Below are 27,053 nucleotides of genomic sequence, written 5' to 3'. Positions count from 1 at the left end.
CAATAGATATGTGTTCACATGACAAGCAGCAATAACTGACCTCCTATTTGGCAGCCTCAGCATACTGGTTAAGGACTGATGGGACACGGAGACCAAACTCTCCTTTCACCCCACATTAGCTGGCTGCACAATTTGTGGGAATCTTGCCTTGCTGCTGCCCAGCTTGTTCTGGTTCCGGGGATAAATACAGAACTCCAGTCTCCAGAGCGCTGTCATCGATTGCCTTTCACCAGCACTGCAATCTTTCATCACATTGAGGGCTGGATTCTCTGCTGAGGCCCATTTCTGACTATAACTGGCTAAGAAGATAACAGGATTCAAAAAAGAACTAGATAAGTTCATGGAGGATAGGTCCAACAATGGCTATTAGCCAGGATGGGCAGGGATGGTGTCCCGAGTCTCTGCCAGAAGCTGGGAATGGGCGACAGGGGATGGATCACTTGATGATTACCTGGTCTGTTCATTCCCTCTGGGGCACCTGGCATTGGCCACTCTCAGAGGACAGGATATTGGGCTAGATAAGGGGTCGGCAACCTTTCAGAAGTGGTGTGCCAAGTCTTCATTTATTCACTCTAATTTAAGGGTTCGCCTGCCAGTAATACAGTTTAATGTTTTTAGAAGCTCTCTTTCTATAAGTCTATCATATATAACTAAACTATTGTTGTATGTAAAGTAAATAAGGTTTTAAAAATGTTTAAGAAGTTTCATTTAAAATTAAATTAAAATGCAGAGCCCCCTGACCAGTGGCCAGGACCCAGGCAGTGTGAGTGCCACTGAAAATCAGCTCGAGTGCCCCCTTTGGCACGCATGCCATAGATTGCCTACCCCTGGGCTAGATGGACCTTTGGTCTGACCCAGTTCGGCCATTCTTATGTTCTGCTGGTCCCCACCAAGCAGGGGAGGGGTTGCTGGAGTGGGTTACAGTTCCTTGACTGTCAACCCCAACCTCAGGGCTGCTCAAACTGCAGGCTGGTAACAGCTCACACTGCAGGCTGGTAACAGCTCACAAGAAACCATCTACCAACTGAAAAGAGCTGGTTTGCAGCAGCACTCCAACCACACCCCTATGCAACACTGGGGCAGCGACCTATGAGAGGGTTACACTGCTTCAAGATCCACCACCGATGAGGGACCCACATGAGCTCTGGCCGTTTTCAGAGCAATGCAAAGGGGTGGGCTAGGAGAAAGAATCTCATGCTGAATTGCACCGGACCTGCCTTAGGCTTGGAGCTGTAGAGCATGCACTCTGAGCTGGCAGTCCCGGGCACACGGATCAAGGCTGAGTTCGTTACTGAAAAGGCTTTGTCAAAGAATAGAAGCTGAGGAGAGGGGAAGTGAAAGCCGCAGAGGCCAAGACACCTGTTCTTGTGTCTCTGTTTCTCTGGTGACCTTGAACTTCTATATTTGAGCAAGCGATTATGACTTGTTTGTTTCTGTCTTATCCTTGTTTGTGAAGCTTGACTGAATTCACATACCCCTATTTACAGAAAATGCCACCTTGAAGCTGCTGGGAAATTCTCACACCTGGCCAGGCACTGACCTCAGGGCAGGGGATTTATTCTCATTGGAGATACATGGGGCCTCTTGGAAAAAGCAAGTGAGACCAACATACTGACCATAACTGGCCTTTAAGAATAATTTCAAAATGTATCCGTGACGGTAATGCTCATCAAAAGGAGCAACTGAGGGCCAGGACAAACATGCAAATTTCCAGGACAAACATGCAAATTTCCACACAGGTCTGCCAATGCACTATAAGCTGATCTGCAGCAACCCTGCTAGTCCAGTCTTGGGCACCCCATCCCACCAATGTGCTGAAACCAGAGGAGACGCACCATGTGCGACCCACAGCTTTACTGCTTGGCTTGTACTGAGCATGCTCACATGGACTGAGCATGCTCAGTAACATCTGCTGAAGCTGTTGCCCTCACTCTGCCCCTCCCCACTGTCGGCAGGTCTGGGTCATCTCTGGCTGAAGCATCTCGGTTCTGAGCTAAGTACCGGTCTCCCCAGCCCCATATTTCTGCCAATGCACCTTATGCCTGCCCTGCTGCACTCCATTCCTGTGCCCCCATACAGGCTTGCCAAATACTCATGGTATAAGAAAGCATTTCTGGTTAAAGGGAAGAACAATCATATTCCAAAGCACGCTCATAGTGCAATACATGCACTCCCTGGTGTTTATCAAGGCCAAAAAGGTAGAAATTTTATGGCATCCCCTTGTCAAAATATTGCCAGCAAATCATTAAGCCTGCCCCAGTTATGTCTGAGGGACAGCTGGCTACAGAGATAGTGTCTTCATATTTATACAGATCTTTAACTTTGATCCTATCATGATTATCAGTTTCCCTCAGAAATACTCATCTATACCTTAAACGAGGAGCTCATTGTCGAGCTCTAGAAGCCAAATGATGCTGTCACACAGCTTCTAGTAAATCCCATGAAGGAGTCAGCCCTCCTCGCAGTCCAAAACCTAGTGTCAGCATCACAATCTGCCTCATTTGAGTGGCAAAGAGTGTCCGCACCCTTCATGCCCAAGACTTACGATGGAGTGGTGTCCAAAAGCCCGGAGCCCACTGCCCTCTGATGGTCTGCAGCACCATAAGAAGATGTGCAACAGTCCCTGTGCCTCACAGGAGACTTAAGCCAAGATGGAACCATTTCCTTCATCAGGAGATGAGGCTGAGGTGAGGCTGCCTTTGACTATGCACTCTGTAACTAGCCTCTCGGGTGTTCTGTTGTTATGGCACATCCAGGGAAGATGGGCTAGTTGTGAATCATTTAATGACCCATATGACAGAAAGGAAAATCAGCTGCAGCTCAAGAAAAGGTGTATGTGTAACACTGACAGACCCCGGTCGTCCGTAAGATCAAACCGGGGTCCTCTGGAGCTTAGTGCATGAGCCTCTACCGTATGAGCTAAAAGCCAACAGCCTCTTAAAGCTAAGGCTGTAGAGTAGACTCATTTTAACTCTCAATAAGTGGTCTCGGTGCCACTGGATGGGACAGAACACCACACCCAGGAAGTGTGTGGGTTACATATGGTTAGGCAGACACCATCTCACTAGTGGCTGAACTAGAGTGTCCCAACAGCAAGGGGAGGGTTTTTCATTCCACCTGCAGGCTGTGCTCACAGGAACAGGGAGGAAGAGTCCTCTCCCTAAAAGCCTGGCTCTCTTGGAAGGAGAGAAAGAGAACTATGAGAGAGGAAGGTACCTCTGGGAGGGAGACAGGCACCCCTATTAGTGAGACTGGACCCAAACTGAGGGAGGGGAGACACATACACTGAGGGACAGCAGGGAAAATAGAACTCATGGGGGATGCCAGGGGACATGTACCAGGATACAGAATCCAATTTAGAGCTAACTTTAGCTGCCATGAGCAGGCCTCAGTTAAGACAAGACAAGCCTCAACAAATAACTGCTGAACAAGCCTGAAAAAGAAATTAGTGAAACAACTAACTACTGTGAATATGTTTATAGAAAATAAGGGAGGCAAAAAATAACTAAACTAACTCTTGTGGCTGTGTTTATAGCGAACAAGGTAGGCAGGAACACCCCGAACTGATAAGATTGGTCCTTATACAATCTGCAAAGCGATTGTCCTTGAACAATCTGCAGTGATTGGTCCTGACATGCAAGCAGTAAAAGTTAGTAGCTAGGAAAGATGTATATAAACTGTGTAGTGTGTGACATGAATTGGACCTGGGGTATCACCCTGTACCTACACCCCCTGCATCTGAGCCTGGGCTGCACAGACGAAAAGCTGTTACATGCCTAATAAAGTAACCAGAGTGATGAGCTGGAGTTGAACTGAGTTTTTTGGATCCCAGAGAACCCGCTGAAACATTCTTCCTGAACTGGAGGAGGTGTTCTGGATATGCCAAGAGGGAGGACTGACTACCAGAGGACATGAGGATGCAGCAGATGGAAAGGGGTTGGGGGACATAAAGCATGGGAGGTAACAGCGCTGGGGAATATGGGGGACACAGAAACCTATGCACAGACAAACGAGTACACACAGGCATGGTCATGCACACAGGGCTTTCAGGATGAACAGAACTGACATCATCTGTGGATTTAGCTCCTCGTCCCACTCAACTCTTTGTGGCTGCCTATATGGTTGAGCTCACTGTAATCCCGTCTTTGTACTACTTATTCACAGAATAGTGGCTCAGAGAGGTTCCCAGCTGAGTTTTTTACGTTTTCTAAAAAGGTGCCTGCTCACTAGCACGCAGGTTACTCCAGTGCCCTACACGGTGTGACTGACACACAAAGGAACTTCAGGCACTCCTTTCGTTCCTGTATTTGTGTCACTGTGACTTGCCTTTGCTAGATTCTGTGTGTTACTAAAGTGCTGCCCCTACCACCACTCCTCACGTACACAAGGCCACCACTGCCAGCGATGAAAGTAGATTGATTGAAAGAGCCTGGGGAACACACCACAACAGCCAGAGAGGAGGGGAAATGCTGCTGCCCAAGCAAGATGGACAGACAAGCTTTGCATGTGTATGTTCTCAGCTGGTGGAGAGAGCCTCCTTTGTGGGTTTTGAAAACATGAGCTGAACATTGGGTTTGGGCTGGGGTTGCTGCGCCTCTGATTTCTTCTTGTGGGGACAGCCCCACCTGCGCGTTCTGAGAAAGCACCAAGGATCAGTTCCCCTTTCGGAACACATGTGCCTAGCAGATTTCATCTGGGGGCTGTTCATGCGTCTGAAATAGGAGTGAAAAAATAATTGCACAGTTGTTGCTGGGCAGCCACACACCCCCACACAGAGTTTATATAGACCAAGTGTTTAGCAGTAAGAGTGGAGGAGGATGTTGTGGGGGTGGAAGGATGGCCTTATGGTTAGGGCACTGACTGGAGACTTCTTGTGCGAACTTCTCATTTTGTGTTCCTATGACTCACTTTTCCATTGGCAAAGGGGGGTTATAACATTTCCTTGATGCACACAGGTGTTGTGAGCATTTCCTGATTATGACAATGAAATTAGTGTTGGGGAAGATATTTCATGTGAGCAGCCTGTGTTTAGCAGTGGTTGAGGATGGAACCCATGATACTTCCATAGGAAAAAGGAGCTATGCTCCTCCCCAACCACGTGTGAACCACAATGGATACCAACCAAGGGGGGGGAAGGATACAGCAGGTCACAAGCATACAGAGGGCATTTGCCACACCAGCATCCAAATGTTTCTCTTGGCGACACCATCTTGCCTTCAGAATGCCACGTGTGCAATCTGTCACCATCCTGCAAGTGATAAGTGTGTAATCAAACCTTCTTTTGCCAGACCTTCAGATCAGGGTAAGATTTCATGAGTCATAACAGGAGAGGGTAGATAGAGACCCTCAAAACAGTGGGCACCTATAGTCTATCAATAAACGTCATTTGGAGGAAATAAAATCCCTTCTTCTCCTGAGAGGTAAATGCCAGATCTCCTCAGTATCTGCCATCATGCACCCTGCCAGTATATCTCATATTGGTGTCCCTGAACTGCCTCACTGGTTGACCAGGGAGTACTATCCTTTGTGGCGGACATATGCAGTTGCTCCTTCTGGCAGGGAAACCGTCACTGGCCCCAGTGCAGCTGGGAAAGCTAAATCTCTGGAAGCCATCTATTTAAAAAGGCCATCTAATTTCTAATACCAACCATCCATGAGTAAGAATCACAGTAAGAATCCCCTTACAGGCCACCCTCCACACCACAGCACTGACAGTTGACCTGCCTTGCCATGGACCCATACAAGTCTGGGGTAGCCAGCTTCCACAGGACAATTGCAACCCACTTTCAGACGGGACTGGCCTCCTTCTGTCAAGTGTTCTGGCACAGGAGGGTCCAAGCAAGCTCGTCACACAGCTCCAGGAAGGTCTGCTTCCTTATGAGGAAGTTCTGCGGCCACTGCTGGTCATCCTACATCTGCATGACAAAGTGAAGCATGCTTGTTCTCCTGCTCCAGACGGACAGTGGACAAACAGGGAATCCACAGCAATTGCAGCACTGATCATTACTGTCCAGTCTGCAATATGTTAATTTGCCTCCAAATCCCAACACATTCTGCGTTTTAGAAAATGCTTCCAAACTGCCCTCCAGACTCTCAACGAACATTTACATACATAAAGAAAAGGAGTACTTGTGGCACCTTAGAGACTAACCAATTTATTTGAGCATAAGCTTTCGTGAGCTACAGCTCACTTCATCGGATGCATACTGTGGAAACTGCAGCAGACTTTATATATACACAGAGAATATGAAACAATACCTCCTCCCACCCCACTGTCCTGCTGGTAATAGCTTATCTAAAGTGATCATCAGGTGGGCCATTTCCAGCACAAATCCAGGTTTTCTCACCCTCCACCCCCCCACACAAATTCACCCGGCTCCGGACTGCTCCAGCCCCAGCTCCACTCTGCCTCAGGATAGGGTTGCTAGGTGTCTGGTTTTCAACCGGAACGCACTGCTGACTGGGCCATTAAAAGTCCAGTCAGCGGCGCAGCAGGGCTAAGGCAGGCTCCCTACCTGTGGCTCCGTGCAGCTCCCACAAGCAGCAGCATGTCCCCCCTCTGGCTCCTAGGTGTAGGGGCCTCACACTGCCCCCCGCCCCAAGCGCCAGTTCTGCAGCTCCCATTGGCTGGGGACTGCAGGGGCGGCTGCCTGGCTGCACCTTCACGTAGGAGGCGGAGGAGGACATGCCGCTGTTCCGGGAGCTGCTTGAGGTAAGCGCTGCCCAGAGCCTGCATCCCTGAGCCCCTCCCCATGCCCCAACCCCAGCCCTCATCCCCATCAGGGAGCCCGCTCCTGCACCCCAAACCCCTCATCACTGGCCCCACCCCAGAGCCAGCACCCCCAGCTGGAGCCCTCACCCACTGCCTCAGCCCGGAGCCCCCTCCCGCATCCTGAATTCCTCATTTCTGGCCCCACCTCTGAGCCTGCACCCTCAGCTTTACCCTGTCCCCCACCACATCCCACCCCACCCCTGAGCCAGCCTGGTGAAAATGAGCAAGTGAGTGGGGGTGGGGAGAGTGAGTGACACAGGGAGGGAGGGAGCAGGGGGCGGGGCCTTGGAGAAGGGGCAGGGTGGCACATTGGGCAGGACAAAGGTGTTCAGTTTTATGCGAGTAGAAAGTTGGCAACCCTACTTCAGCACTGCGGTTGCTCTGCCTCCAGCCTCTTGGGCTGCTTCTCTGGCTCTGGTTGCTGCAGCTCTCCTCCCAGCACTGACCTGCTCCCTGGGCCACGTCTCTGGCTTTTGTTGCTGTGGCTCTGCTCCCAGCACAGATCTGCTCCCTAGGCTGCTTCTCTGGCCCACCCAGCCCTACTCCCCAGCTCAGCTCGGGCTCCTGCTCTCTCCTGGCTCAGCCCCACTCTGTTCCAGACAATTCCAGCTAACACGAAAGATGGGACCCCCCTGGCTTCCTGACTCGCTCATTAGCCTGCCTGCCCTTTCAGTCAGGCTGACCTGAAGCATTGTCCTCTCCCCATTGTTCCTGGGACTGTCGGTCTGATTTCCCATCGACCTTTCCCCTTTCTTTTGGTACTGGGAGCTAGTCAACCAAAAAACCCCAACAGTCCCCTTACATATGCAGCAGAGTCACTGAAACAGGTAAAACCCTCTGCACCCTCTTGGTGGCAGGAAGAAGCAGGCAAGGCATATAGAGTGGCACATGATTGCTAATTTTGTGACAAATAACCACAACAGAAAGGATTGCTACCACTGGGAGACAGCTGTCTGTTGCAGTTGGATGCAAATGGCAAGTACTGCAGCTCATTCTGTGGCTGCTGAATTTACATGGCCCTAAGATGCTCTCAGCTTTTTATAGCACCTTTTCTTCAAAAACTCACATTTAACAAAGCACACAAAACTTACTTCCCCCCCTGCCATTGAAATGCAGCTGACTCAGGTAGAATGCAGCAGCTGTGGACCATCACAGTAACACCACAACAGCTCAGAGAGGAAATGAAGACTATTCCCACATCCAGCTGAAAGTCTCATGCAGCTCCCAGCCACCCTTCCCACCATGGAGAGCCAGGAAGCAAGGGGCAACTGACAGACCCACTCTGCTTACCTTGGTTTCTGGCTATGGAAAAGGAAGGCAGTGACTGGAGGGGTAGGAGAGTTTTTTCTTTACGGAAAAAATTATATTTTACAGTTTTATTCTTAAGCAGAGTTAGAGCACAAACAATTAACACTGTAGTTGAAAAGTGTGTTTACCCAAAGTTGCCAGAACTAATAAATTATTCAACAGGAATACTGTGAATTAAAAATAAGGCAACAATCCTAAACAGCCCCTTAAAGGTCTCCTCATCCCCAAAAGTACAGAACTGATAAAGCTAGTAGAAAATGAGTTGGAAATGCTAAGTGTCACCTCTCTTCCAAGGAAGGGAGGAGCAACCTGCAAGGGAATTGTCTTGTAAAGAAAGGAGGCAGTTGAGGGCTTCCAATTTGGACCATTCTTCCCCCACAAGGTGCTGGCCTTGATGCTGCACCACCTATGCATAGAAAACCCTTAGATCCCAGCACTAGCTGCTCCCACTTCAGATTCTGCTATCTGATAATTCCCTGTTTCCTCCTGCCTCTTCATTGGTTGGTGAAAAGGAGCGGAGGTCCACAAGCCCAAGAAGAAAAAGGGGGAGTCCTTCCTCTCCCTTGGTGCTTTCATACTCTTCCCCTTACACCTGCATAGCATTTGTAGCTTGCAAGGGTGATGACAAGTTACAATTCTGTGAGCTCACTGTTGCAATGCATTTAGGATGCTGGGCAGAAAAAACCCAGGCATCTCTGAGGCTACTGGCTCAGTATCTTCATTGTGCTAACTGATCTCAAGGCATTGGCCTCTGTTAGATCTCACTTCAGCACCCCCAAGCTTGCTGAGATGGTGACAAGGAACTGGCCTGCATGTGCTCACTGGCTCAGCCCATCTAGTCTGATGCAAGAGGCTAACGACAGAACGTTTCTAGTGGAAGTGTGGGGGCTGGATGTATGTTATTAAATCTTCCTGATCACTAGAAAAAAGGGGTTTTCGTGGTTTGGAGGAAAACAACCTGGCCCACCCAGAGTGACATCCATCCTCCAAATTGAATCCCAGGCTGCCTACTAAATACCAAGCAACAAAGAAAGCAGTTCCTATGCTAGCCTGAAGGGAGTCACTCTGGATCAGCTAGGTTTAATAGCAGGAATGTACTGCCACTTGTCCTGGGACTCAGCCCTTCACTGCAAGGAAATGGCTGTATGTACAGCGACTCTGGGACTGGCTGCTTAGTAGATAAGGCCAGAGTCAGTCCACAGAAGAGCTTATGGCTCTCACCATTTTAGAACAGTCTCAAGGTCTTACTGCAACCAACCCCACAACAAGACAACACGAGAAGCCCTACTGGTGAATTTGCAAAGTAGCAAACCAACACAAAGAGAGTTTCCGCAGTATGCATCCGATGAAGTGAGCTGTAGCTCACGAAAGCTCATGCTCAAATAAATTGGTTAGTCTCTAAGGTGCCACAAGTACTCCTTTTCTTTTTGCGAATACAGACTAACAAGGCTGTTACTCTGAAACCTGTGCTCACAGAGTAGAGCTACCTGGCATGTCATTATGGCAGGTCCTATGAATTTGGTTACCCTCACAGGAGCAACATTCAAAACCTTACATTACTTCCAAAGTGATGGGCTCAACCTGCAGAGGGCTTGGGTATGAGCCGACATTAATTCAAATAGCCTGCTCCCATCTGAATCGTTAAATGGGCAACATCTTGTCCCCACCTCGTGCATCCCTAGAGACACTTGCCTCAATTCTACTATAGAGGTGATGGCAGAAATGAAAGATCAGACTCCATCTCAAGAAGGATCTCAGTATGCTGGGATACCAAACAAATGATAACCAGACAAGGAGTTGTCCTGTTATTTTATTTACTCCTAGTTTCAGAATATTTCATCTTAAAACTGCACAGTTCACCATGCCCCATTTTTAGATCTGGTTAGCACAGGCCGTGGTTAGAGCAGCAGGCCCTGGGAGTCAAGACTCCTGGGTTAAATTCCTTGTTCTATAGTATGGGGCTTGGCAAAGGTGCTTCCCCTCTTTATGACTCAGTTTCTCTGGCTGTGAAATGGTCTTTCCATCAAAGCACCACTGTGAAGGAGGGCAGCTAGCAGTTTTAAACATCTACACCACTGGCCAGAGTTCAGCTCTGGGTCATAATTTTGCTCCAGCTCTCCAAAGCAGACATGCCATTATACCCTAGGGCCAGAGTGATCCCTCGAGTAATTCCATGAATTGGGTCCAGGGGGCTAAGTCCTGTTCAAGGATACACATTCCCATTTAAATGAGTGGTGGCTGTGTGTCATGGGGCTGTATTCAAGGTCAGATTTAGAGCAATACAATCAATAACCCAGAAGCTGCAGTTATATTTGCCAGTCTGTTAAGGGTTGATTTACGCTACCCTTAGCAGAACTTCTACTGGAGTTAGAGAGTTTTGAGCGTAGCTGGATGGCAGGATCAGCCCCAAAAGCCTGAAAACAAACCTGCACCTTGCTTTAAGAAAAATCACCTGGCAGGGGAGGGGGGGCGGAGGGGGAAGAGAAATGCACTCATGTGCTCTGTAAAAGCTACATCTGCCCTGGCAGTGATTCACTAATGTGAGGTTTTAGAGTAACAGCTGTGTTAGTCTATATTCACAAAAAGAAAAGGAGTACTTGTGGCACCTGAGAGACTAACCAATTTGTTTGAGCATAAGCTTTCGTGAGCTACAGCTCACTTCATCGGATGCATACTGTGGAAACTGCAGAAGACATTATATACACATGAAACAATACCTCCTCCCACCCCACTCTCCTGCTGGTAGTGGGGTGCTAAAGTGCTCACTCTCCTTACAATGTGTATGATAATCAAGGTGGGCCATTTCCAGCACAAATCCAGGTTTTCTCACCCCCCCCCTTTTTTTCCCCCCAAAACCACACACACAAACTCTCTCTCCTGCTGGTAATAGCTTATCCAAAGTGACCACTCTCCTTACAATGTGTATGAAAATCAAGGTGGGCCATTTCCAGCACAAATCCAAGTTTAACCAGAACGGGAGGGGGAGGGGGGTAGGAAAAAACAAGGGGAAATAGGCTACCTTGCATAATGACTTAGCCACTCCCAGTCTCTATTTAAGCCTAAATTAATAGTATCCAATTTGCAAATGAATTCCAATTCAGCAGTCTCTCGCTGGAGTCTGGATTTGAAGTTTTTCTGTTGTAATATCGCAACTTTCATGTCTGTAATCGCGTGACCAGAGAGATTGAAGTGTTCTCCGACTGGTTTATGAATGTTATAATTCTTGACATCTGATTTGTGTCCATTTATTCTTTTACGTAGAGACTGTCCAGTTTGACCAAGGTACATGGCAGAGGGGCATTGCTGGCACATGATGGCATATATCACATCGGTGGATGTGCAGGTGAACGAGCCTCTGATAGTGTGGCTGATGCTATTAAGCCCTGTGATGGTGTCCCCTGAATAGATATGTGGGCACAGTTGGCAACGGGCTTTGTTGCAAGGATAGGCTCCTGGGTTAGTGGTTCTGTTGTGTGGTATGTGGTTGTTGGTGAGTATTTGCTTCAGGTTGGGGGGCTGGCTGTAGGCAAGGACTGGCCTGTCTCCCAGGATTTGTGAGAGTGTTGGGTCATCCTTCAGGATAGGTTGTAGATCCTTAATAATGCGTTGGAGGGGTTTTGAATGTGAAGTGTTTTGAGATCCTTGGATTAATGGTAAAATAGGCAGGCTAAGTACTATTATGACTAGCAAATGTGCTGGTGAAAGCAGGAATAGGTAGGTTCTCAATCTCAACCCACCCCGCTAGAAAATTCAAGACCTAGGGTACATGGCAAATCTAAGATTTAGGGACTTTTGCTACTAAAATAAGTGAGAATACTAAATATTTCTTCTGTTTGCACCAGGTGACTGCAGCAAAAATAAATGTCTGCTTCCAAAATCTCGCATCTGGGTCTCCGCAACAACTAAACCTGTATCTACTAAAATGTATTTCAAGACACCTGCAGGTTTCAACATTGCCCAAAATAATATTGCACACCATGGTAACAATAAGAACAATTCTCAGACCGGTGATAGCTTTGTGTTACTTATGGCAATATAAGGACCTATTTCTCAAGAGAAGAGTATTACACCATTTTATCGAATGGAAATTGAGGCCCAGTGTACTTATGAACCTTATGCAAGATCACCAAGCAAGTCAGCAGCAGAGATAGGATTAGAACACAGAACTGTCTGGCTCCATCCCTATTTGGAACACTTCACTTTGTAGAGCCATTCCCTGGCTTGTATCATTTAAATGGCAGGGATGGTAGTAAGAGGATGAGTAGGCAATGAGTTCTGCATTCAATATAGCACTGAATCTGCTTGTATTTACATCATAACCAGTTCTTGGATCAATCACTGGATGGAGCTTTTCTATCCAGAGCCTAGGTGGATGGCAGAACTGGTACTAGATTAGCAGTCTGTGCGTGGCCCTTTCTCAGTACAACACAAACAAAGACAGGAGTAAGCACACTTTTCATATCAGACTTCAGATGCAGATAAAACCTCAAGTACCCACAAATTGCATATAAGTTCCAAGGTCAAGATATCCTGGTAGGACAGAAGCCTACTCATAATACTAACCCTCAAAGACTTAAATAGAGCTATGCTGGAGCCAGGGACTGGGTTGCATAGACTCAGTTTCAGGGACTTCAGCTTCTGCATGGGTGGTGTCTAACACACTATGATCAGTAGTAGGAGTTGCCATGAGGTATTTAAGCGTACTTTCACTGCCCATTTCCTACTAGCAGATATTAGGGGTTTTTCAATCCTTTCATCACGAACTATGCCAGTACTCTTAGAAACCATGAAGTCCTATACGTTTCCAAAATGCCCACCTGCAGCTGCTCCTCAGCTTTAGGAGCAGAGTAACAATGCTTTGGCAGGATCACATATGTTTGCCGTAAATACATTAGTATCTGGCACTTGGTCCTCACCATCACCCCAGGTTCCTTTGAATATAGGTGTGGCAGATGAAAGGTAATCAGATGTGGTTCTTTGCAAACAACTTTCTAAATCCCCTCAATTGAAGCATAAGGGATTCATGGCGGTGCAGAGAGGAGGTTAAGAAATCCCTCTTTTCCATAGCCTCCAAGTCCTAGCCAGCTGACCTAGTTGGAGAGTGAGCAATCTGTTTTTGAAAGTTATCTGCTGTAAAGCCGCATGCTATTTTGTGGAAGCAATCAAGTAAAGCTTGAATAATTTTTCTGTTGGAAAGGCAGCTTTCAGGAAGAAGAGATGTATTTTAATTTGTCATTTATCCTTCAGCCACCCCCACATACAAATAGTCCGTCACACACAGGGTGTGTTCTCACATCTGCCCTGCACCACACTATAACTGGTTAGGAATGTTGTATAGGATTTAGCTGATGCACCCAATAAAGCAAGTTATACCAGTCCTTTTTCTCATTTACATACCTAACCAGAGTGAAATACACCTTTGTTACATTGAAGATGGGTTATTTTCATGTCTTATACCTTGACCTGACCCTGGAGGGCACCTGCAAGTTACAGCTGAATCAACACAGAGAATCATCAGTTAAGTGGCTGTTTGAACTTAATCCATAAGGATCAACATGATTCTGTAAAGGGAAAAACTGCTTGTATGATGAAAAAAACGTAAAGATTTGATCCTACACTATACATATGTGAAGAGCTGCTATACAAGATAAAGTAAAATGACTGGGGGTGCTATAGATACCATTCTACAATGAGACATAGCTTTTGTGTTATTCCTGTGGAGAAGCAGGAGTAAGGCCAATGTGGTTGCAAGGTTTTACATATAAGAACAAGAATGGAGAGGCTGGTACACCAAAACAAGAAATACAAGTGAGGACAGAGGGAGGTTTCACATGAGATTAAAAAGTGAGGCAGAAATAAGACGGGACTATTCAGGGTGGCCAGAGCTGCAAAGAATGCTCTTGCACTTCTGTAATACTGCGTCTGATGATCTTAGAGTGACAAGATAGCAAATGTGAAAAATCAAGACAGAAGGTGAGGGGTAATAGGTGCCTGTAAGAAAAAGTCCCAAATATCAGGCTGTCCCTCTAAAATCGGGATACCTGGTCACCTTAGATGAACTTGACTAGAGGAACAAAAGGAAAAGTTGTGATAGAGTAAGGAGGAGGAAGTGGAGGTGAGAGAAGAGCCATAACCTTAACACATACATGGTTTCCTCCCTTGCCACATCAACTGGCAGCACTAAAAACAACCTGGAATCTGAAAGTCAAGCTAGGTTCTTTCTGGCTCACACATCCACAATAAAGATCCTGCTCATACAAATTAATTAAGACAAGTCTTATTTTTGCATGAGCTAGAGGAGAACCTAGCTCCTGCAGCTATATTCACCCTGGAGCACTCACACAGTAATAGGTTTCAGTTCTTTTATAATGCTTTTTATACACAATTCGTAATTGTTCAGTCAATAGTCAGCAGCTATAACTGAACCCATATAAGAAGTGTATCATGGTGCTATTTTTAGACTAGAACCATGATTTGATGTGCTAGCATTCCTGATAGCATGCTAGATCTTTGAGAGATAAAGGAGGAAGACTTTCTCTGCTGGATCAGGGACAACAAAAGCCTACATTAATTTGCAATCTTGCATCTAAAGGCGACAATGTAGAAGCATGCAATAAGTTAAGAGCTATGCTGAGGTTCTCCAGCGCTAGTTCAGATTGTTTCTGTAAAGTAGAGTCTACCCCCCCTCGACTCCAACGATGAACATGGGGATGAGTCATTAGCATCTGCTGGCTCACTGCCAGGGAAAGAGTAATACAGCTTGTTAATAGAGGCTATACGGGCTATCATAGGCTGTAGGAAAGATGTGTAGCTTTTTCCAAGCCTCTGCTGTCTCTTGGTTAGGTCTTTAGGGGAAGGATCAGCTTGTTTCAGATCAAAGGTAATGAACACACTGCTGAAGTCCTGTTCCTCTTGAACCTCTCCAGGAGTTTTAAGACACCACCACCAGGTGATCTAGGGCTCTGAAGCTTGATCAAGAGGCCTAGCTCATCACTACTGAAGTGCCTGGTGGAGCATTACTTTAAGAAAGGTGACATTTTCCCCCATACCCAGAGGATGGAAGAAACTTGAGGCTTTTGGTTTAGATCCCCCCACCCCGTAATGAGAGCAAAGGGATGAAACAAACAATAGACTGGCATGGAAGGGCTGCCTCTAGTTTCCTTTAGAGACTTGGCTTCTTTCACTGTTGTGGGTAGGCCCAGTAAAATGCCATCAACAGCTCATGACTACTCAAGAAGATGCCTCTCATCGTGAGGTATAAGCGTTGTTTAGCTTCCTTCTTGCCATTCCTGAGGCCACCAGGGGAACTGAAGCACAGAAAATGGTTTAGTGTGCACCACCTGTCCCAAGAAGGAAGCATAAGCCATTTGTCTTCTTCCCCCCCCCCACCACATTTTACCTTCCCCCTCCTGCCCACATGAGACCATTGCATAGGGTCTGGAGACAGACTAGTATTACTACCCCTGGATCAATGAGTAAGTTTACAAGAAGCCTAACTGGCTAGGGGGAGGAGATTAGTCCCTAAATGAGGTCAGCTATAGGAGTTCTGCCATAGTGGGCCCAGGAAGGTGCCTACCTCAACTGTTCAGTAAATAAACCCTGTTGAGGCCAGTAGGATGAGCTAGTTCCTCCTTATTAGAAAGGAACATAATCTGACTTGTGTTCCAGTGCTGTTGGTTCTCCTCAACTTTGTTCAGATACATGACAAATCTCTTCCATTTCACCTCCATTGTAAAGATCTTACCACTCCTAAATTATGGTTCTTTTCCCAAGTGACTGAATGGAGAGGGATGAATAGCCTCCTCCCCCTAGGGACATGAAACAGTTTGTACTCATTACCTGCTACACCCAAGAGCAGACCAGTGACATGAAGTTGCTTTTTGCTATATATTCAAGCTATTAACTTAACACTGTTCCACATGACTTGATATTTGGAACATTTGCCTAGTTTTATACCCATCTATTGTTACCAGACAATAAGTAGACCTTAGCACACAAGCGGCAACATTAAATGACAGTGGAGTCCTTAAGTTTTTATTTGTCCAAGAAACTCAAAGGCATAGTTAAGGTCCAACATCCAACATTTTTATTTTAAACATAACAAAATAAATTTGAGATCACAGTGCATGGGAGTGAGCACGTTAAAAGTGACCAACCATTCTGAGATAGGCCCTACTTAAGCACTGGGGGCTCATTATAAGTTTGAAAATCCTCCAGAGACTACACCAAGCTGTGCCAACTCCCCAACCCCATCTCAAATTAAAAATAAAAATAAAATCAGTTTCTCCCAAGTACCCCCGGGCAGGTTTCTGGAACTGGCTTTTAAACAGTTTGCTATTAAAACAAAAAAGCCACTTGTTGAGGACAAATATAGAACAGGCTCTCCCAGACCTAAAGCAAGAATATCACATCACTTTAGTCAGTTAAGGAAAAAAGAAAACTGAACTATTCTAAATGCCTCAAGTGAGTGGCTGTTTCACCTTCCATTTACACATGAGGAACAAAAAGAGAACGAAGTTCTGACCTTTAATTTTTCCAGTGTCCATGAATGCAGCCCAGTTTTCCTTTCAAAAGCCCTTTAGTCCAATCAAAACGAGCTATAGACTAATACATTTTAACTACTGTGAAGAGCAACAGGTAAGCAAGACTTCAGCACTTGGAAGCACTAGTTAGTCTTCCCATCAGATATTACCAAGGCTGAGAATGTTCCTCTGAATGCCCAAACTCGGCCTAGACTCTGAGCCAACTGTGACAGGAACTGGTTTCCTGTTACTCTTGTTTCCTGCCACACAAATACTACACCCTGATCCAGTGCAGTGTGGCATGTCCCTCAGTAAAGGAGAGGGAATATTCCAAGTTGATGGACGGGCTGAAGGCTTATATTTGAGTTTCCTTTTAATTTAAGATTATTTCTCTTCTAAGTCTCTGTTCAAACCTCTCAATGAACAGGAAGTCAAGAGTTATCACATCATTAGTCAGCAATAGAAACCCCTGAAATATAGGCAGTATGTAAATACCAAGTGCTTGTCTCCAACAGCAGGTCACTCTGGTATGAAAATTGGAGTTATTTCCATTATAAAGTTTGTTCTGAGGGGTGAAAATTTCAGCTAAAATTAAAGCAGCTAGTATTTGAACATAAGTATAAAAAAATCAGAAGTGAATAGGGCATTTAGAGGTAGGGTCACCGCCTGCTTCCTTAAAAAGCATGCTTTAGCCGCCAGTCTAACTGATAACTGGATACGCAGAGGATAAATACGGTAACATTTGCTCTTCCCTTAATTTGCAATAAAGGGGAAATGCTGCTGTCCTCACACCAGTTCAGAGTAGCTATGAATCACACAGAGGTGGTCATTCAGAATACCTGTTGTGGTCTAAATGTTTGGGTGCACTAGCCTAATGTGCATGAACAGTTCATTGGAGCAGTAGCTCCGCTTCCTCTAAAAAAAAAATTGGGGGGGATGGGAGAGAAGAGATACAATGAAGTCTTAGGACTTCTCTACACTTCACTAAGCACTACCAACACCAACAGGAGAGCTTGTCCCATCAGCATAGGTACTCCACCTCCCCAACATGGAGTAGTTATGGTGATGGGACAAGCCCTCCCATCACTACAGTACTGTTGGCACCAGGCGTTAGGTCAGTATAACTATGTCACTCAGGGGTGTGGATTTTCTACACCCCTGAGCAACGTAGCAATACAGACATTAGTTGATAGTACAAACCAAGCCTTAGGAGTAGAGATTAGATTTCAAGAGGGCATACTGCCTATAGTTAAGGCTACATTGCAATCGGGGTGACTGCAGCATGTGTATGTCCACACATCCTGCAGTCACTCCCGATTGCATGTAGACACACTCTTAGTCTCAAGTCAGGCTAGCCCAGCAAAACTGGTAAACAGATTCTCCTGGGGCTCAAGTGTTGTTTAGACTATAAGTTACCTGGCTGGTGTTTCTGAAGACTTTTGTGAAGCTACTCCTGCAACAGTGAGCTGTGATAGTTCTAGTGTAAGATTTGAGTTCTATTCAAATGGAAGTTTTGCTTCCAGTATCCAGGCAGGCGGTATTAACTATTGCAGTTCAGCCTCTTACCCCACATTCAACCTGCACTTGAACCAGAAGCATGCAATGGCAGCACAAAGCCTAGTTGCAAAGGCATCATTAATACCACCAAGGGAGACTGAATCAAGTGAGCAGCCTAAAGTTAGGTTAAGGCTTCTACTTAAACTCTTCCCAGTGCTCATTCTCATGTTACCCAGTGCTAAAAAAAGACGGACTTACAAAATTAGATAAGCCAGTGAATAGGTTGCCAAGAATACTTTGAAACAGAGAAAAGCTGGACTAGTAGTAGCACCTTATGCGAGGCTATTTATTACTCCAGCTCTACCGCACCATTAAGCCAGGATTGCTGTGGAGCAGTACAGAGGAAATAAAGTACATTCTAGCAATACTCTTTTGCCAGTGCCAGTGGTGAGCCTGGCAGAGCTAGATATGGCTTTGAGACCTTAATTTTAGGAAGGCAGACTGGGGGGGGTGGGGAAGAGTATTTCAACATATAAAAATTAAAGCCAGGAAGCTGGCAATAAGGAAGATACTGAGCCAGGGTCACCATCTAGCATGTGGCTCTGCAACTCAGGAATCTGGTTACTACACCAGCACTTTGAACAAGGGGAAACAAAACAAAGTTTCCTGAAACTAGAGCTTAGCTACCCTGGCTCCAGAGGGATCCATAGCCTTTTCCTCTGGCTTTCTTCCTCTCCTAGAAAGACGGTTTCCCTTGCTAGGTAACTTCCTGGCAGCCAGATTTCTGGCCTTGATTCCCCCCCACCTTTCTGAGTTTAGGGTACATACAGCAATACCACCTAGCCAGATCTGCAGTAGTAGGATTTATTACAGTTAGTAAGACTTTAGGACTAGATTTTTTGAGAGATCTCAGCAGCTCTCAGAAGAGTGGAGTTGTACACATAAGAATCTGCCTACTTCCTTCAGGCATCAGAACAGGAGCAAAGGTATGTGGGTTTTTTTGTTTTGTTTTCTTAAAGATCTAGCCCTTAGATCCTACAAGAGAAAACAGCTTTGACTCATATACACATCTATTTGAGACTGAAAGAAACGTGCCCCTTTCAGGAAGGGGGTTGGTATTAAAGTTAGTATAAAGGATAAGTTCAGGTATTGATAACAGAGAAACTAAAAACCATTAAAAAGGGACAATATTTGAGGTATAGTTTTACTCTTGTGATCCTCTTGAGAGAGTTCTCCTCCTCCCTTATTAGTGGTCCTTGTTAGTGGCACTGGAGAACCCAAAACTACCCGTGTTTGATTTACTCCTGTACACCACTTTTGGTAAGCTTACTTGCCTGGTCTGAAGATTTTGGCTTTAGACGACAAGGTAGATTGTCAGTAGATTTGGTAACCACAGGAACTTTAGAAAAAGAGGACTAAGTTTTCAAACTGGTTCAATCTTTCTTTCTGAACATGGCAAGGAAACGCCACACTTAGACGCACAAGTAAAGATTTTTTAGGAGTAGGTGTCTTCATTTATACTTGGCAGCATAAAGTAGTGCTGAGCACCTAGAAGCCCCCCAGTTAAGTCAATGAAGTTGCTAGATACTCATTTTTGAAAGTCAGCTGTTTGATATTTAAAAGAATGCTTCAGGTTAAGCTCAAGTTTATTCTTCTCTACTTTAGACTCCTACCTAGCCATGGTTATGCTAACTGAATAACTAAAACTAAGCGTTTCATATTTTACATCTGTCCTGCTGAAGTGGTCCTTATGAGTCTGCCATCCAAGAGTCAGACATACCGATAGCTTTTTATTGGAGGAGGAATTTTATCCTTTTGAGAAAGGGGCATTAGAGGAATTTTATTCTAGCAAGAAACAGCCTTCTCTGGTTGTGCCAGAGGAGTGTTGCCCAACCACTGCTTTTGCCCTTCACCTTTAGTTCTGAAGATTTGGGTCCTCATCTTACTTTCTACTTCATTCTGTAGAGAAGTTTGAATCCTGTGCTTAATACTTGACAGTTAAGCTATTGCAATTCCAGATATTGAAGTATCACCCCAGGCTCAAACAGGAGAAGACAGATGTAACTTCAACTTACTGAAGATGGTAAGAAAAGTTATGCAAAGCCAGGCTTAAATATTGGCTAAGTCTATTTGAAGGTTACCATGTGTAGGTTATCATTTTACCCTCTTTCCACTTCTGGGAAAGAAAAGCTAAGACCGCCAGGTCCTCTGCTGGACTGTACTTAATCCATGTTTCACTACTAGGCATCTAAATAATCATATGGGTTAATGTGCCAATAAGCTTCCTGACCCTCCTATGGAGAACTCTGGAAGATTTGGGATTTTTAGCCTTTGGTTAGGTCTACACTACAATTAGACACCCACTGTCAGCTAGCTCAGGCTGCAGGGCTGTAAAATTGCAGTGTAGATGTTTGGCCTCAGGCTCTAGCCTGAGCTCTGGGACCCCATAAGGTGGGAGGATGGTCCCAGAGCCCAGGCTCCAGCCTGAGCCCAAACATCTACACTGCAATTTTACAGCTTCAGCCCCTCAATGGGTGTTTAACTGCAATGTAGACATGACTCTTCTCTATTGGTTAGGAAGGGTCAAGACAAAAGCTAAGCATCCACCATTTAACTAGATTCAAGACATACTCCTTTGAAGAGCAATCCTCCCCTTCATAGAAAAGGGGTCTCCACTTCAGAGATTACTCAGAACACAGTATGGCCTGATTTCTGCCTTATTCAGTCTTTGTGCTACACTATTTAACAATCATATGAAGTTGCAGTGAAGACACAGAGGAGAATTTGAATAGGTCTCCAAACAGCTTATCTGATGCTATGAACTTGTGAAAGGGCTATTGTTGAACTCTGAAAGGAGCATTTTCAGTTTGAGACAGGAAATTATTAGATTAGTTTCTGTAAGGGAAAGGGTTTGGTCCTGCCCAAAGGTGTACAGGAATATATGCATTTGTATGAGGCACTTGGTAAATATCTAAATATATTTGAGAAAAGGTTGGGTGTTTGGAGTGTGCCACATAGGCACACCTCATCCTACAATTTAGGAGAAAAACATGCTCTCTTAGTACTGTACATGGTGGTGAGGAAAGGGCATATTAAGCTGAGCTTTAGTATAGGAGGTGTGCTATTCCTATTGGAACCCTGTGAAAGACATTCCTGGGAAGGGTTGCCCAGTCAAAAAAGGGTTCCAGTTCCTTTAGAAGGGCAGGCTTCAGACAATTTTTTTTTTACCCGAACATTGTTTCAATACTTGTAATTGTTTTTGAAGCTTTAATTGTGTTAAGGACTTCAGTCTTTAGTACATAGGAGTTAACATTCTGGGGAATTGGTCAGCTGAGAAATTCTCTTCTGAAACTTGACACCCAAAGAGTATTTCAAACCTGCCCCACTGTCAAACTCCTCAAGAAATCAATTTTCAACTCTAGAAAAGCAATACACAGCTACTGCAGGAACCAGTAAATTCTGGAGCCCCCCCATGAAAAAGGACAGTGTCCCTACAGTGACCCATTCTGTAAAGCCAGAAAGTACAAGATGCTCATGCACAGCATGAGCTGTTAGGGGGAACAGCTTATGCAAGAGCTTCCAATGGAAAAAACTGACCAGGACTTGAGACTGAGGGAGTGTAAAGTGAGCAGGGGAGGCAATAAGGAACACACAGAATGATCTTGTTGCTACTCTAGGACAGAATGTCTTTGGTTCTGTACAAGTTATTCTCACAGTTTCCTCTCAGTATGCAGCTGTATTACAGTACCTAAATCAAATGTGCAACAGCCATGTCCTCAAAAATTTATAACTAACTAATTCCAAACATGAGGCCATAGGATCCCTTCCCCTAACAAAAGGGCAATAAGGCTTCTTGTGGCTTTTGTACAGAGGGTCCTGAAAGGTGCTTTTTTTTTTTTTAAAGCCAGGAACCTAGTGGTGTGATCACACTGCACACCAGGGAAACAGCAGAGCCAGAGGTAAGCCACAGATCCCCTTTAGAAAGCCTCTGGTGATTAATGGTTCCCACCACAAGATTCCATTTAAGAAATGCTCAAGTTAGAGATTAGTTACAAGGCAGCCAGGTGGGATAAGACTGGCTATAGGGGATGGGAGAGTTTGCAATATAGTAGTTGCTGAAGTTCCCATCGCTGACATAGGGTGCTGGCTGATAATAACAGGTAACATTAGTGGCATTAGGTATGATGTTTTGTTCTGCCAACACTCTAAGTGCTAGCAGCGAGATCAGGTTGAGAGTCTGTCTCCGCTCATGTCCCATGAGGCACACTGTGCTTGAATTTACCACCCTGCGCAGGATCATGAGATAGTCATATTTGCTTCTCTCCTCTTTGGAGAAGTGGTTCTGGAGGTAAGTCTCCAGTTTGCGTTGCTGATCCAGGATGTCAGGGAAGTCTATGAAGAACCGGGAGCACATGTAGCGCTCTAGAGTTTTAATCTCCTCCTTGTCCATAGGCTGGAAATCCCGCACTAAGAGGTTGCTGTACTTCAGGAGCCCACCACCTCTGATCTCCTCAGGATTCTTGGTAGCTATCAGTCTGTTTCGGAGGTGGTCAAAGGCTGCCTCAAAGTCTCCATACATACTCTCTCCAATTACAGTTGGATGGAAGTGCTCCGACATCGGATTTTCTGAGCAGTCATAGTAAAAAAGCAAGGCATCTAGTATGATTTGGAAGGAGTCCACACTGAACTCAAACTGTCGTCGTATGCGATCTACAAACTTCAGCTCTACATTCCTGCCATGTTTGTTGGAGAGAGATATTAAGCTCCATCGGTCCGTCTCTGTGGATACTTTCACTAGCTTCTGGATGTAGGCTTCTTTCAGTGTCATTGGGCTGATTTTTAGTTTGCTCACCCCCTCTGGCAAGAAGTTTAAGAGGGACCGCAACACCACATCTCGGACTAGCTGAAACTCAGCTTCAGTTGGAAGGGACACTTGAAAAATTAGGTCCAGATCTTTGCAACCCAGTCCATTATCCTTGACCAAGACGTGACCAGCTGCAGAACCATTCAGCCGGACATCGTGTACTTGGATGCCTGCCTCATCCAGCCTGTTGCGAACAGTCTGAACAATGTCCTTCAGGGTTATTTTCAGTGTTGGGAAGTTGCCCCGTCCATGGATTGGAACCACCTCTGTCAGAACCTCATGCAGACGGCTGACCTGCTCCCAGCTCAGTACACTGCATGACATGCAATCAGTATTACTTCCTTTGCCTGCCATTTTAGAGTTTGATCTTCTCCAAAGAAGCTGGAGGGGAAAGAAAAATATTAAGTCAGATTTCACTGTTATCACAGAGCACAGGCTATACATCCAGGAAGTTAGTCTATTCATATCTTCATTATACACAGTACTTGAAAAGCCATCCACCTACACCCCAATAGTGATCTCTTTCTGAAGAGATATTTAGTCTGTCTTGTGGTAGACAAAAGTAGTTTCATGCTCAGTTTTGCTGCGAAAGACTTTTGTTAGCAGCTGACCTACCGTCAGCTACAATCCTACATGCTGCTGCATCACGACAAAAAACTTGTCTTTTGAATTAGATTAAGGGCCTGAATTTCATAGGGACTGTAAATCCACAATGCCAACTCAAAATTCAGCACTTCTGAAGATCAGATCCAAGATATTTCTATTTAGAGCTGAAATAATTAGATTTCACCTCCAATTGCCATGATGCTGGAAAGCAGACTCAGTCTGTACCTTATCACACCCCAGTTAAAGAAATCCAACCCCACTGAGCTCAAACTCAAATTCTTACCACTCTAAAAGTTCCAAGATATTTCAGGATTCTGAATGCAAGCTGAAACTACACTTCAGTCATATAAAAGCTAAAGCCCCGACATTACTCTAGTCTCACCCTGGTCCTCAAAAGAGAAGTCATTAGTTACAATGCATAACTATTTTTGAAATTACTGATATGCTTGCACTGACATTTTGCCTCAATTGTGAAGGAGCTAGCATGAATTCAGTTAAATGCTATTAAGGGTCACATAATGACAGTATCTCACCTAGTTTTATGCAAAGGTGTTTCTAACCTCAGCAGCTTGATGTCAGGCAGCAAGTCTGATAATGCCTAGTCTTAGTCCAGACCTTTTGAAGTCTGTTGTGTTGAAGTTGAACAGACTTACATCTTACTTGCCTAAATAGCTTTATTTGAAAATGTTAGACACTTATGGCTCTAGTATTCAACTCCAATTGATATTAAGTTACATATAAAGACACAGAGGAAACAGACACCTTAGGTTTCCATTGTGGCCAGATGCTTTTGCCAATCAAGGCCTGGTCTGTTGCTCCATCTTGGAATGCTCAAGGAGGCTGCACATGCAGCTGCAAGAACTGGTGCAGCAAAGGTATTCATTCAATAGTAAACACCTCTTAGAAGCAGAAGGTCTTACATGCATTACTAATCTTGTACCTTCCTGTCAAAGAGCCATTGCAATCACACTGCAAGGAGGAGAGGGTTTTTCAGGCAAGAGATGTGGCTATCAGAACTGCAGGGTTCTATACCCACTGTCCTTCAGCCTTAGTGTGACCTTGGCCAACTCATTTCACCTATGTCCCCACTCGCCATCTGTAGAATGGGGATGACCCCTTACACACATGGGACACTGCGAGGCTAAGTGCATTTGTGAAGTGCTTTGAGGTCTTGGGTGGAACTTACTACAAAGACCTGATAACATCCTCTCATGCATGCATAGCGCTCATTTAGTTCAGTGGGTATGACGGGTCCCCAGAAATGCTAAGACCACTGTCTAAATGGATCACTGGCAAGCTCTCTAATGACATTCCATCTTTGGATCTCATTTACTGATCAGCCCTAAAATATTTAGTGAGCTCCTCAGATCCAGATGACACTGCTGCTCCTGAGTCAGAGCAAGGCAAACACAGGCCAAGATATCAAACCTTCTGGCAACACTGCATGGATTAATTGGATCTCCTTGGACACCTCAAAAAGATAAGGAAGAACACCTACATGGCCCGTTTTGCTAGACCTACATAATTACTTCAGTCATCAACATTCTATGCCATATTATATCTAATTAGAGAGAATATATTTTCATTTATGCCACAAGTGTTTAGATGCTCCATCTGGGACAGACTTCCCCCTCCCATGTCAACACTAGTAACATTAAGTAATGTCACTTTTGGACCCAACTGAAGTGAAAATAGTATGTAGAATTCTAGCAAAATAAAAAACTTTGTGAACTTTCTTTGGTACTGCTATTCCTGCTTTCAGGACACTTCTAGATGGAAAGTTAGTTTAGTGCTGCTACTACTGTCAGTTTCCTCAGAGGAATTTCTACAGTTGTGTAGAATTTAAACCCTAGGATTGTTAAAATCAGAAGCCTCTCACATCTAGGTCACTGGTTGTAATCATGTACAGATTAGATGAGATGTTAACTGGTAGTGGTTTAGTGACAACTGACCCAGCTGTCTTAGACTAGTTTCTAATAGGTTTGGGACACCAGAGCTGATTAAGGCATAGTTTACATTTCAGTAACTTCCATCCTAAAATTCTTTATATAAAGCAATGTGATATTAGAAGTAGCCTATGCCCTACCATGGTTCTAGACCTAAAGCTAGAGAAACTAGCTTAAGATAAATCTAGTTTTTAGACTCTCTGGAGAATTACAACAGGCTGAGATTTTTAATTTGCCCAATGAACCATTTGTATTACCTTGTAATAGTCATTAGTATAAAACATAGGAGTACTTCGTGTTACAGCAAAGAATATTTCTTAGACATCAAATAAGTATTATTTGATAGAATGACAAACATTTTAGTTGTTAACTGCAGGTATACTCAGAATGCATTTGCTATGGCATTACATAAGTGTGGTGAATAGCAATATATATTAGAAGTGCAGAAACAAGCTTGTTGCATCTTATATGATCTTTAAGAATACAAGGAAAGCACATTTGCTGGTCTACACTTGGTTTTAGTAACTAGACAATGACATAGGTAGATGTGTTGACATAACAGCTGCAGCTACAAGCTTGATAATTTTAAATGCACAAGCTATTATACTTCTGCACACTAGGTTCATCATCACTTGCTCTATATAGTGCAGCTACTGTTACATACAGTAAAGTTGCACTCTATATTGTATTACTTCAAGCATGTTGGGTATTATTGCAACCAAAATTTGTACATCTGTGTTTCCCTCATTATAGAGGCACACAAAGTCATACCAAAATATGCCCAGTGTTTGTTTCATAGATGCCAAGGCCAGAAGTGACCACTGCCGATGTAAAATCCTCCTGTGCACCAGCCCTGAATATTTGTTCCCCATGTAGGTACTTTTGGGTCACCCCTTTACCTTCAGTAAGTTACCATCGCCCTTAGTCCCCCATGCAGGGATCTTGTTTAACGACTCACATGTAACAGACGTGTTTCCCCAGACTGTCTAACCCCCTTTGCCAGACATGCTGTGTCTTCACTGAAGACAGACTCCGTGGCAAGCAGGAGGTTTTCAGTTTAGCAATTGAGTTATCAGCGTGCAAAGGTAACTGCTGCAATTGGCTCAACAGCTAATAGGAGCGCGGACAGATCAGCCAATGCTTTAAGTGCGCCCCCGGGAGAACAGTGAAGCCCAGGGTGGATTTTGCTCATGGAGTTGCCTGCACCTGTAACCTGGAGGGGGTGTGCGGGGCACCGCCAGGCTCTGCCCTCAGGTGCAGCAAGCACGGGGCCCGCTAGTCTCCCCGGGAGCCGCGCACAGTCCGTGGCCTGCAGCGCAGCCAGCGCCGGCCGGGTGCAGCGCAGCCCGGCCCGCCCACAGGAGCGCAGCAGGGCACCCGTCAGCTCCTCGCGCCCGGCCTTACTGGCTCGCGCGCCGCTCATTAAACGCGGCCGCGCGGAGTCTCATTCACTCACCTGCTCACTCGGCGACACGCGCCTCCGCAACCGCCACTCAAACCTGTCACTCCGTCCAGCCGCCCCCCAGAGGCCCTATTTA

The 27,053-nt window shown here is 45.3% G+C and overlaps 1 protein-coding gene across 1 annotated transcript; it reads right to left on the bottom strand.

Annotated features, from left to right (window-relative positions):
• Positions 1–16,048: 16,048 nt before the first annotated feature.
• On the bottom strand, positions 16,049–27,024 carry TENT5C (terminal nucleotidyltransferase 5C). Its single transcript, XM_073310224.1, has 2 exons — positions 26,972–27,024; positions 16,049–23,344 (listed from the first exon to the last, which is right to left on the bottom strand). Exon 2 carries the CDS (start codon positions 23,315–23,317, stop codon positions 22,145–22,147), a length of 1,173 nt encoding a protein of 390 aa, XP_073166325.1. The 5' UTR covers positions 23,318–23,344; positions 26,972–27,024; the 3' UTR covers positions 16,049–22,144.
• Between the last annotated feature and the right edge of the window lie 29 nt (positions 27,025–27,053).

Source organism: Lepidochelys kempii, chromosome 1 (genome assembly GCF_965140265.1).
Source record: "Lepidochelys kempii isolate rLepKem1 chromosome 1, rLepKem1.hap2, whole genome shotgun sequence".
Lineage (NCBI taxonomy): Eukaryota > Metazoa > Chordata > Testudines > Cheloniidae > Lepidochelys > Lepidochelys kempii.
This window is presented reverse-complemented; position numbering and strand designations above follow the sequence as displayed.